Raw genomic sequence first — 11,816 nt, 5'->3', positions numbered from 1 at the left:
TCCACTATGGACTGGACTCTCGCAATTATGTTAGATCCACTATGGACTGGACTCTAACACGATTATGATAGATCCACTATGGACTGAATTCTCACTATTATGTTAGATCCACTATGGACTAGACCAGTGGTTCTTAACCTTGTTGGAGATACCGAACCCCACCAGTTTTATATGCGCATTCACCGAACCCTTCATTAGTGAAAAATAAAATGTTTTTTTTCCCCCAAATTTCAAGATAAAGTTATATGTTTGTTTTTTTTACTGGTGCAGGTAGATACTAGGTAGGTAGGTCTTGTCATTGCAACAAGTACAAACAAACACTGTACAGGGTTACAGAACAGAAACACTTATGGGTCGCCACAAGGGGCCCCGTAAAAGATGAGAAAAGGTAAAACGCTGGGGAAGAAGATGAGTAAAAAAAATACAATCTAGACTGGCCTCCAAAGGGGAGCCTAGTCTGGAGTGGGAAAAACCTCCGTGCAATGCACACATAACCACGTTACATTTAGTCACGACAAACTCGCAACAGAGGGGCGGGGAGTTGGGGCCCTGGAAGGCGACTGCTGCTTTGAAGCGCTGTCATCCGACCATCACCCCGAGGGGAAAAAGCGGTGGTGAAGGCGTGGGGTGGGGGTGGGGTGTGTGTGCATGTATGCCCAATTGTCTTGGGTGTGATGATGCAATGTTTTTTAGACTGAGGCCGATTTGCAAAAGTTCGACTACAGGTGTCGTTGGGGAGGGACGGAGGTCAAAAGCGTCTATCATTGAGATGTCCTCGGTGGTGTTTTCGGAACAGCCTGGTCTTGTTTCCACAGCGTCAAGGCCGTTCGAGGGAGTCAAATTGTAGATTAGGATGCTTGTTTTCCGCGAGCAGACAAAATGAACATCGTGCAGGAACATCATCTTGTTCAAAAAACAAAACCAACACAGTGCATGAACGCACAACAAATTCCACACCTGCGAATCAGATGGAAAATTAGAAGGAAAGTTGTTTGGCGGTATCCATAATATGGCGATAGGGAAAAGTTTTTATTTACACGATGAGTCGGGTGTGTCTTGACCTCCGCCGAACCCCTGAGGCCGACTCACTGAACCCTTGAGGTTTGATCGAACCCAGGTTAAGAACTACTGGACTAAACTCTCACTATTATGTTAGATCCAGTATGGACTGGACTCTCGCACTATTATGTTAGCTCCACTATGGACTGGACTCTTACTATTATGTTAGATCCACTATGGACTGGACTCTCACTATTATGGATGAATGGATACAAATATGACGAGTAATAATACCAAGTATTGTTTCACTGCATGGTAGGATACAACAGTGATTAGACCAATATTTTATCATCACAAAAAAAACAATTTGTGGTTTTTCTTATTGTTTACAAACTCTGGAAGTAAGTTCCTGGACACAGAAGGACTTTGAGGGCAAAAACCAAAGGATTTAAATAAGTTTCAATAGTAGTTTTTGTTTGTGTTGATTTAGTTTGCTTAAAATTATTGTAAACACTAAAAGTGAATAAGTAAATAATTTGATTTGTGTTTTTGTCAGATTATGATTGTAATCAAAAATGTCATCATTTAATAATCTTGAAATGTTAAATATGAATGTTAATATGACCAATACACCCTCAATAACTATGTGCTATTGGATCACCCACATGTTATGTTAAGTATCCAATAATAAATGTTTATTATATTTGAACAGAAGTGCAGATAGAAACATGTGACAGCAGGAAATAACCAAATATTTACAGTAATGAACAAGTAGGTTAATAATACAAAACCCAAAATGGTAAATAAAGAGAATGCAATGATTTGCAAATCCTTTTCAAATTCTATTCAACTGAATAGACTGCAAAGACTTGATATTTAATCTTCACACTGAGAAACTTCTGTTTTTTTTTTTTTGCAAATAATCATTAACTTACAATTTAATGGCAGCAACACATTGCAAAAAAGTTTCCACAGGGGCATTTTTACGACTGTGTTGCATGGCCTTTCTTTTTAACAAGACTCGGTAAACGTTTGGGAACTGAGACACATTTTTGAAGAGGAATTATTTCCCATTCTTGCTTGATGTACAGCTTAAGTTGTTCAACAGTCTGCTTTCTGCTATAGGCTTCATATTGCGCAATATAATTTCAATGGGAGACAGGTCTGGACTACAGGCAGGCCAGTCTAGTACCCGCGCTCTTCTACTATGAAGTCACGCTGTTGTAACACTTGGCTTGGCATTGTCTAGCTGAAATAAGCAGGGGATTCCATGATAACGTTGCTTGGATGGCAACATATATTGCTCCAAAACCTGTATGTACCTTTCAGCATTATGGTGCCTTCACAGATGTGTACGTTACCCATGTACACCCTCATACCACCACAGATGCTGGCTTTTCCACTTGGCGCCTAGAATAGTCTGGATGGTTCTTTTCCTCTTTGTTCCGGAGGACACAACGTCCACAGTTTCCAAAAAATAATTTGAAATATGAACACGTCAGACCGCAGAACACTTTTCCACTTTGCATCAGTCCATCTTAGATGAGCTCGGGACCAAAAGCCAGCGGCGTGTCTGGGTGTTGTTGATAAATGGCTTTCGCTTTTTATAACTTGCACTTACAGATGTAGCGACTAACTGGAAATGATGCCATATGTTACTGCATACGTCAGCAGCTAAATTATGAGACCTTGTAACCTGTTTTGAAATTATAATTTTATCATTTGTTTGCCGGATAATCAACAGTGATATATATCGTTATTTCAGGTGGCTGCAATATGTATCACAATATAGGTTTTAGGCCATATCGCCCATCCCTAAAAAAACTGCTGTAAAAAATGAACTAAAAAAAAGACAAGTGTCCGTTGGTCTTTTTGCAAGTAAGCAAGCAGGGGATGGAGAAAGTGTCAATGTGCCAAAGAGCCTTCAGGGGCTCCATGGCTTCCTCTTCTCATGTCCCATACAGCTTGTCCTTCACACATCAACTTTGTCAAAACTGACATTTCCAGGCAAATGTGATCGAAAATGCTGCAAGTGATGCATCTCATTTTTAAGAGTTATTTTTTTGTATTTCCTGCATTGCCTCTGACAGTCTCCGTCCCCTTGACTGACAGAGGACACACACACTCTTGTATTTCTTACCTTCTTGAGACCTCCGAATAATGCCTACCTCTTTAGGACCACCCTTTCTAGATATATAATATATACATACTATGCAAGTATTAAAAAAGCTTGTCGTGAAAAATAAGTTGGATTTTCACAAGAAAAACTTGAATTTTTGGCAGTATTGTAACAAAAGTCATAATGTTACTCAACGCAAGTCAAAATGTGTGCAATATTATGATAAAAGTTGGAATTGTACGCAATAACAGTCACAATTTTCCAGGAAAAAGCTTAAAAATCAGGCAAATTTATGAAAAAAGTGGTAATTGTGCTCAAGGAAAGTAACAATTTTATAAGACAACTTTGACATTTGGGCAATATTAGAATAATAATGGGAATTTTACTCAAAAAATGTCACAATTTTACCAGAACAAAAACATCGGCAATATTGTGATAAAAGTCTGAATTTTTTATGACAAATGTCACCATTTTGCATTAAAAAGTAATAATTTTACATCAAAAAAGTAATAACTTTACGAGAAAATATTGCATCACAGAAACGAGAAATTGTTCCCAATTTTATAAGAAAAAAGGCTGCTTTTATTTTGTTTGGGAATTTTTTTATTTTTAATTGTTTTTTATTCTTCATTATTTACTTCAAGTTATTACAGTGTGTCACATTATTTTTTTATTTAATTTTGGCCAAAGGGGGGCGCATTTCAATTTCTTACACACACTTATTACATATGTTAGCCAGGGGGGGGAGCACTTAATTTTACACACACTTGTTATTTCATATGTTGACCAGAGGGAGAGCACTTTTAAAAGCGACACACAGTCAAATTGAAAAATCCCTTCCTTTTGGGACCACCCTCATTTTGATAGATTTCACCACCAGGGGTGCAAATGAGATCTCTAGTTTTTGTTTTTTTGTAATGTTCTTAACGGGGAACATTATCACAATTTCAGAAGGGTTAAAACCACTAAAAATCCGTTTCCAGTGGCTTATTTTATTTTTCAAAGTTTTTTCAAAATTTTACCCGTCCTGGAATATCCCTAAAAAAAGCTTTAAAGTGCTTGATTTTCGCTATTTGCTTAAGCCACTGTCCATTTCCCTGTGACGTCATATAGCGATTCCAATACAAACAAAGGCGAATAGCACAGCAAGATATGGCGACATTAGCTCGGATTCAGACTCGGATTTCAGCGGCTTAAGCGATTCAACAGATTACGCATGTATTGAAACAGATGGTTGGAGTATGGTGGCAGATAGCGAAAACGAAATTGAAGAAGAAACTGAAGCAATTGAGCGAATAGCTATTGACGCTATTCGGCCATGCATGTCTGCGTTAGCATCGCCGGTAAAATGTGCAGATCAACCTATCAGGACTTTCGCATTGACACTGGATCAACTTAAATCCGTCGATTGGTAAGTGTTTGTTTCGCATTAAATGTGGTTGGAAGGAAACGCTGGATGTAAAAATAGTTTCAAATGTACATACAGGTAGCCTAAATAGCATTTTAGCATTGATTAGCTGGCAGTCATGCTACGACCAATTATGTCTGATTACCACATAAGTCAGTAACCTCAACAACACTCACTTTTGTGATTTTGTTGATTTTATTGTTGGGAATGCATCTGCTTTGAGTGTCGCAGGATATCCAGACATTCTTGTCATCTCTGTGCCGTCTATCAATCAATGTCAATCAATGTTTACTTATATAGCCCTAAATCACTAGTGTCTCAAAGGGCTGTATGTCGTAGCATCGCCGGTAAAAAACCAAACGGGCGACTTTTGCACCTCTTGACACTGGAGCAACTTAAATCCGTCGATTGCTAAGTGTTTTTTTGGCATTAAATGTGGATGGAGGGAAAGGCTGGATGTAAATATAGCTACAAATGAGGCATAATGCTGCAATATATACACACAGCTAGCCTAAATAGCATGTTAGCATCGATTAGCATGCCGTGCTAATCGATGCACATTCTACGTAAATCAACTTGAATCCGTCCCTGATCGTGTTGTCACACCCTCCGACAACACACCGACGAGGCATGATGTCTCCAAGGTATCGGAAAACAGTCAAAAAAACGGAAAATAACGGAGCTGATTTGACTCGATGCGTCTGATGTGTAGGGAAAAATGGCGTGGAGTACTGACGTGACGTCACGTTCTGACGTCGTCGCTCAGAGAGGCATAAACAGAAAGGCGTTTAATTCGCCAAAATTTACCCATTTAGAGTTCGGAAATCGGTTGACAAAATATATGGTCTTTTTTCTGCAACATCAAGGTATATATTGACGCTAACATAAGTCTGGTGATAATGTTCCCCTTTAAGGCCGATGACAAAGGAGTCACAGACCACAGACAGCCCGGTGCCGCACTTTGGGCAACCCAGCTGTAGAAGCTAACTGTTAATGGCCACTATAGTCTTAGTAACGTAGTGTATTTGTTCATCCTATGGTCCCATATGGGACGCGGGTTGTCTTACGTCAGCACCGGAACTCGTAAAATTAGCCGTTCAACTGACAAGTGTTTTCGGGGATGAATAGGGAAGTCCTTCCTTAGCTGCCGTCTTGTTTTATCATATATTGCTGCCTTTGCACCTGTCAATGTTTACTTTTGTATGCACATTAAATTCACAAAAAAATCCTGACTTTGGAGCAATGTTCACGGACTCTAGTATTTAGCTCTCTATTAGATGCAATGGTTTTCCGTATTGGGACCATGATTTCGGTCCCAACTTGTTCACCGGTCCTCATATGGACGGTACTTCTCCTTGTTAATATGTCTCAAGAAGGGTAGAAATACAAGAACACACACACATACAAACAGACACACGTGACCAAGCGGGGACCTAATGTACTTTTTCCAGCAGTGGTGAGGAGATATGACACTTGGGAGGAATACGATAGAGTCCTTGCTGATGACGACGTTAATGACCAGTGAGAGCATCATCTGTTTGTCGGCAATCAAAGCCATTTACTAACACAAGCTGGGGGCGGAAAGAAAACAAGGCTGTGATTGTGTGGAGTGAAGAGGAAGGAGGACATTAGGACTAGAACACACACCCTGCAGTGTGCAGCCTGGTAGAGTCAAGAAGGAAAATCAGTGACGTGTTCCTTCTCTCTCACTGGGGTCGATCCACTAACAAGAGGTCAGGATGAGTGCGGGTGTACCGATCAGACTCTCGGTAGCCATTTTTGCACGGCAGGACCGTGTTGGAGTTGTGTACCCATGCAGTTAAAATGCACGACTGCACTGATTAATCAATAACAAAATATCTTCCTATTTTGTATACTGTTGTTAAAATTATTCGTCTAGGTGTAACAAATTTTGTGAGTGCTGAAAAGCATTCTAATGAATCTTCTGACCTTTTCTCATCCACATTTCAACTTTTTGGATGTTCAGCACCTTAGAGCAGGGGTTCCCAAAATGAATCCGTCCTTTCTAATCCATTTTATATCGCTTGTTACTCTTGGTGTCTAAAATGCATTTTCCCATCGATGACGTGACATCAAGTTTACACATTAGCTTCGGGTGCAGGTGTCCCTCACAGCTCATCAAGAGAGTGGGGGCCCATGCCCCCAGGACATTGGGGAACTTAAAGGATATCAGAAGTTGGCTATTAGGAGGAAGTGTAAACACAATAACGACATCTGGTAAGAGCCCCCACCGGTAGGAGTAGAGCAGGGGTCGGGAAGCTTTTTGTCCAGAAGAGAAATGAAAGCCAAATATTAGAAAATTTATTTTTATGAGAGCCATTGAATATTTTTTAACACTCAATCCAACTTAATGCATGCATTTTTAAGTAAGACCAACATTGTTAGAGTATAATAAGTCCATCAATGTTTACTTATATAGCCCTAAATCAACTGTACAAATAACAAAATCCTCGGCTCAGAGCCCACATCAGGGCAAGGAAAAACTCAACCCAATGGGACAATGAGAAACCTTAAAGGGACCCCACCCCCTGGGCGACCAGTGCAATGGACGTCCCCAACTGATGCACAGACGAGCGGTCCACCCCGGGTCCCGACTTTGGACAGCCAGTATTATTTTTTTATATATAGTATTTTTCCTATATAGTATTAATAATTATCATTCTTTTTAACAACATTGTTACTCCAAAGATAACAGTAGAAAATACAATGCTCTTTACCATTAATGCGAGTTCTTCAACATGTGCGGTAGGAAACGAATGGATGGATTAAAATGCATGAGAATGTTTTATATTTTGAACGTTATTTTTAACACTGATTACCAACGGAATTATTCACTACTTATCGTATTAAGCAATGTCAGATAAGATTTATCTGAAAGCCAGATGCAGTCATCAAAAAAGGCCACATCTGACTCAAGAGCCATAGGTTCCCTACCCCTGGACTAGAGGCTAATCGGAGGTCACTCGACTCAAACTGATCAGAGGAAAGAGGTCAGGATATAGATTGACTGGCCAAACAACAAATTGGGCTTTGTCCAGACTGGCCGGCTCCAAGGTTAGAGTTACGAAGAGTGGGGGTCTTCGTGTAAGGGTAGTATTTAAAGAACAGTGGTCTGGGAGGACAACAGAAGAGTAATAACGCCTATACTCTTTCTCCTGGAAGCTGCAGTTCCAGTCTGAGGTTGGCTGAAACAAATACAACTTTTTGTTCGACGATTCCTCGTTAGCAAGACCTTGGCTCATCACCCAGTCACCTGGGAGAGTAACAACATCAACAAGTATACAACAATGTGTAAATGATTTCATATGCTAAAATGCAGTATAGTAATTAAAAAAGTGAATTATTTGTGTTGCTCAAGGTAATGATATGTATATGGTGCTGAATACCCATGATTTCAGCCTTTCAAAGCTTCTCTTAGACCAATGTTTTTCAACCTTTTTTGATCCAATGCACATTTTTTGTGTTGAAAAAATCTGGAGGCACACCACCAGCAGAAATCATTAAAAAAATAAAACTCAGTTGACAGTAAAAATTTGTTATCGCAATTGTTGGATATGACTTTTAAAGCATAACCAAGCATGCATCAATATAGCTCTTGTCTCAAAGTGGGTGTATTGTCACCACATGTCACATCACGCCCTGACTTATTTGGAATGTGTTGCGGTTTTCCTGTGTGTAGTGTTTTAGTTCTTGTCTTGCGCTCCTATTTTGGTGGCCTTTCTCTTTTTTTTTGGTATTTTCCTGTAGCACTTTCATGTTTTCTTTTTGAGCGATATTCCCCGCATTTACTTTGTTTTAGCAATCGAGAATATTTCAGTTGTTTTTATCCTTCTTTACGGGGACATTGTTCATTGTAATGTCATGTTCGGATGTACATTGTAGACACCGTCTTTGGTCCACAGTAAGTATTTGCTGTCGTCCAGCATTCCATTTTTGTTTACTTTGTAGCCAGTTCAGTTTTGGTTAAGTTCTGCATAGCCCTAAGCTTCAATGCCTTTTCTTAGGGGCACTCACCTTTATTTTTAATTTATTTTTGGTTTAAGCATTAGACACCTTAGCTACCTGCTGCCACTTACTGGTATGGTAGAGTACTACACGGTTACTCTCCCGAGCTTTAGACAGCATCGACACTCAACAACAACACTATATGCAGACTATAATTACTGGTATGCAAAAATATTTTTTACCCAAATATGTGAAATTAGATCATCTCACAGAACACTCAACACAGTGGTTAAAAAACAAATGATGACCTTGGTTGTCAAATCCTGGTTACAACCATGTTCATAACACTTCCTTTTATGGAGCATATTACAATCCTCTATTAGGTTGGGTATGAGGTGCATAAAAATATTTTTGCTCTGCAGAGGTCAGTTATTACTGCATTTAAACATAACGACAAATGAAGTATGAGCCACTGAATGCAACAATGTGTGTTATCACTGTGACCTCGGCTCAGGTCCAGCACAATGTGGACCAAAATGTGTGAGGAATAATCGCGTTGGTGTATCGCCATTCATTGATTTAAAAGTGTTAGTGCGGTAATGTGAGCACAAAGAGACCAGAGCAGGAATTCAAAAGAGTGCTGCACCCATGGAGAATGAAAGTGCAAAAGAGAATGACAAATGAAAAGAGCACATGCAGTAAAGTGGGAATAACAGAGGGCAAAAAAGCAGAATACCGGAAAAAAACTAAAAGAGTCCTCGCCTTAACCAATTTGACCACATGGAGATGGACTGCTGGCCGACTCGTAACCACAACACGGGTCGTCGCCTTGTGGGCTTTGAAAGTGTAATTTCTGCGAATTAATCAGAGCCACGTTAGACGCTTTGATGGCAGCCTGGCAGAAAATAGCATGTGCGCCTCTTTGTAGTGTGCCGCTTAATGCAAGTGTGCCAGATATGAAAGGAGCCATAACCTCTATGGCGATGTGTTCTAAGGCTTTGAGGGAGCTCCTTGGTTTAAAAACCATTCATATGTTGCTGCCGCACCTTAAGCATGTCTGCAAAAGAGAACAGACCAAAATGTCATGAGAAAGTTTTTTTATTGGAAACAGTGAAAGTGCACACCTGCATAATCCAATGAGATGCAAATACATACCTTTTCAAAGACAATAAGGAAATTAATTCTGCTAATATGTTTTTTTTTTTTAGGTTAGGTAACTGTCGAGCACTGGAAAACGGGCCAAAAGAAAATAAATCTTGACTATTTGATTTGCATATTGAAAATAAAAAAAAAATACTTAACTGAAATCATATGTCCTTATTTTTCTTGCAAATATTGCATGACTTACTGGTAAAATTATACAAAGCAAATTTCAAGAAAAACGGCTTTGTGTTAAAAGAAGAAAGCCAAGACATGGATCCAAGATTATTTGTTCACTTTTGTGAGGTTTTACACCACAATTTCCGTGTTTTTGTTGCAAACACAGGAAACCCATCAAATTATCCAAATTACAGGACTAATGTTAGGAGAGCAAATGTATCTCAAGTGCAACAAAGTTACTAGAAATGATAGCAGGGGAGCAGAGATTTGTTTATTTTGTGTTGTTAGGGCTGCCAAATGATAATTTCTTACTCAGGTTAATCACATTTTTGAATTCGGATTAATCATGATTAATCACAGGTTATTATTATTTACTTTAGAATAAAAAAAACATTTGTAGACATGCAATTTCTTTTCAGAATACCACCCGGGAACCTTTTTAAACGTCGTACTGTCATTTATTTGCACAAAACCTAGTAGACGTTTTATCTTAAGTTCGTTCAGGCTGTATTTTGGAGTGAAATTTGCCAGCAAGTACACCAGTCAGGGGTTCCTCACTCATTGTTGTGCTGACGTATGCATTGATCTGATCACTGACCGTATTGCGGTTAAGGTAAAAGAACGTATACGCTCAAAATAAACTGCATGAATAATCTGCTCTAAGTGTGTTTTAATGGTTATCGCAACAAGCTTTTGTGATGAACCACAAGTTACCTCAATAGCTTTTTTTTCCCTCACATTTTCCTTATATTTTGTAAATGCAGGAACTTGTGGGACAGTGAATATCTTTTAAGGACTTTTTACTGAAGCGATGGTCTACATTGTAGTCTTTCAGTAATGGGGTTGAGGTGTTAAACGTCACTTCTTTAAAAAGAAAAAAAAAAAGACTAATATTTTGACTACTATAGAAGAACAAATCATTAGAAAAACATTTAAATTACATTATTGTAATTGTATGCATCGCTGACAGCATCAATTATCAGGTGATTTATAGTCTTTCTAAAGGCGGAATTTTAACTAATTGGCAAATGAGAAAAAACTGGAAATCTAAAATCGATTGAGAATTTTTTTAGTTTTAGATTTAGCTTATTTCTATATAATTCCGTATACATTATTACTTTCAATGGGCAAAGAGGTCTAACATAGAAATGTATTTTACATGTGTTTCCAATTATCACCTTTGATAGAGTTTAGAGCAGGGGTGTCAAACTCATTTTAGCTGGGGGGGCCACAGTGAGAAAAATGAACTCCCAAGTGGGCCGGATTAGTAAAATTACGGCACGATAACTTAAAAATAGAGACAACTTCCGATTGTTTTCTTTGTTTAAAAATAGAACGAGCACATTCTGAAAATGTACAAACCATAATGTTGTGGGGGGTTTTTTTTACACTTACATGTTGCGGTTAATAGTATTCTCTCTTTATTTGTCGTTATTTATAACTCATTGGTGTTAATTTTCAATCAATCAAGATAAAATCATATCAAAATCAAATTACAGGATGTCATTCATGTGGTTTGCTCATTTTTTTGTATCTACAGAGATACAAAAAATTGCTATTGCGACATCTAGTGGACACATTTAGAGCAGCAGTTTCTTTCATTCAAAAATTTTGGCACATTTTTTTACTTAGCCAACTCATCCCGCGGTCCGGATAGAACTTGTTCAGCCGTACGTTTGACACCCCTGGTTTAAATATTTAATTACTTAGATTTCCACTTTTGTAATTGTTTCCTCGTATCGTTTGCACTTCTGCTAACAAACCAACTTTCTTTTTGGTCAAGAGTCGCCGTTGGCAGGCGACTGTGCAGCGGCCTGCAGGGTCCTCCGGGCCATCTCCAGGGCTCCTTCCCGCGTCCTGTTCCCGCCAATGAAGCCAGAGGCATGGACAAAGATGCAGCCCTCAATGCCACTGAGCTCTGACAGGTCTTGGTCACGGATGCCCCGCCACTCCTCCAGCAGGGACAGCCTGGCACAGGAAGACAATAAGACGGCTGAGTTTGCA

General features: G+C 39.1%; 1 protein-coding gene across 1 annotated transcript in view; it reads right to left on the bottom strand.

Annotated features, from left to right (window-relative positions):
* Positions 1–9,574: 9,574 nt before the first annotated feature.
* Positions 9,575–11,816, bottom strand: part of myg1 (myg1 exonuclease) — an 83,444-nt gene continuing 81,202 nt past the window's right edge. Inside the window, exon 7 of the mRNA XM_061887068.1 lies at positions 9,575–11,780. Within this exon, the coding sequence (XP_061743052.1) occupies positions 11,591–11,780 (190 nt within the window). The 3' untranslated portion in view covers positions 9,575–11,590. The remainder of the gene's footprint in view (positions 11,781–11,816) is intronic.

Source organism: Nerophis ophidion, linkage group LG02 (assembly GCF_033978795.1).
Source record: "Nerophis ophidion isolate RoL-2023_Sa linkage group LG02, RoL_Noph_v1.0, whole genome shotgun sequence".
NCBI lineage: Eukaryota > Metazoa > Chordata > Actinopteri > Syngnathiformes > Syngnathidae > Nerophis > Nerophis ophidion.
This window is presented reverse-complemented; position numbering and strand designations above follow the sequence as displayed.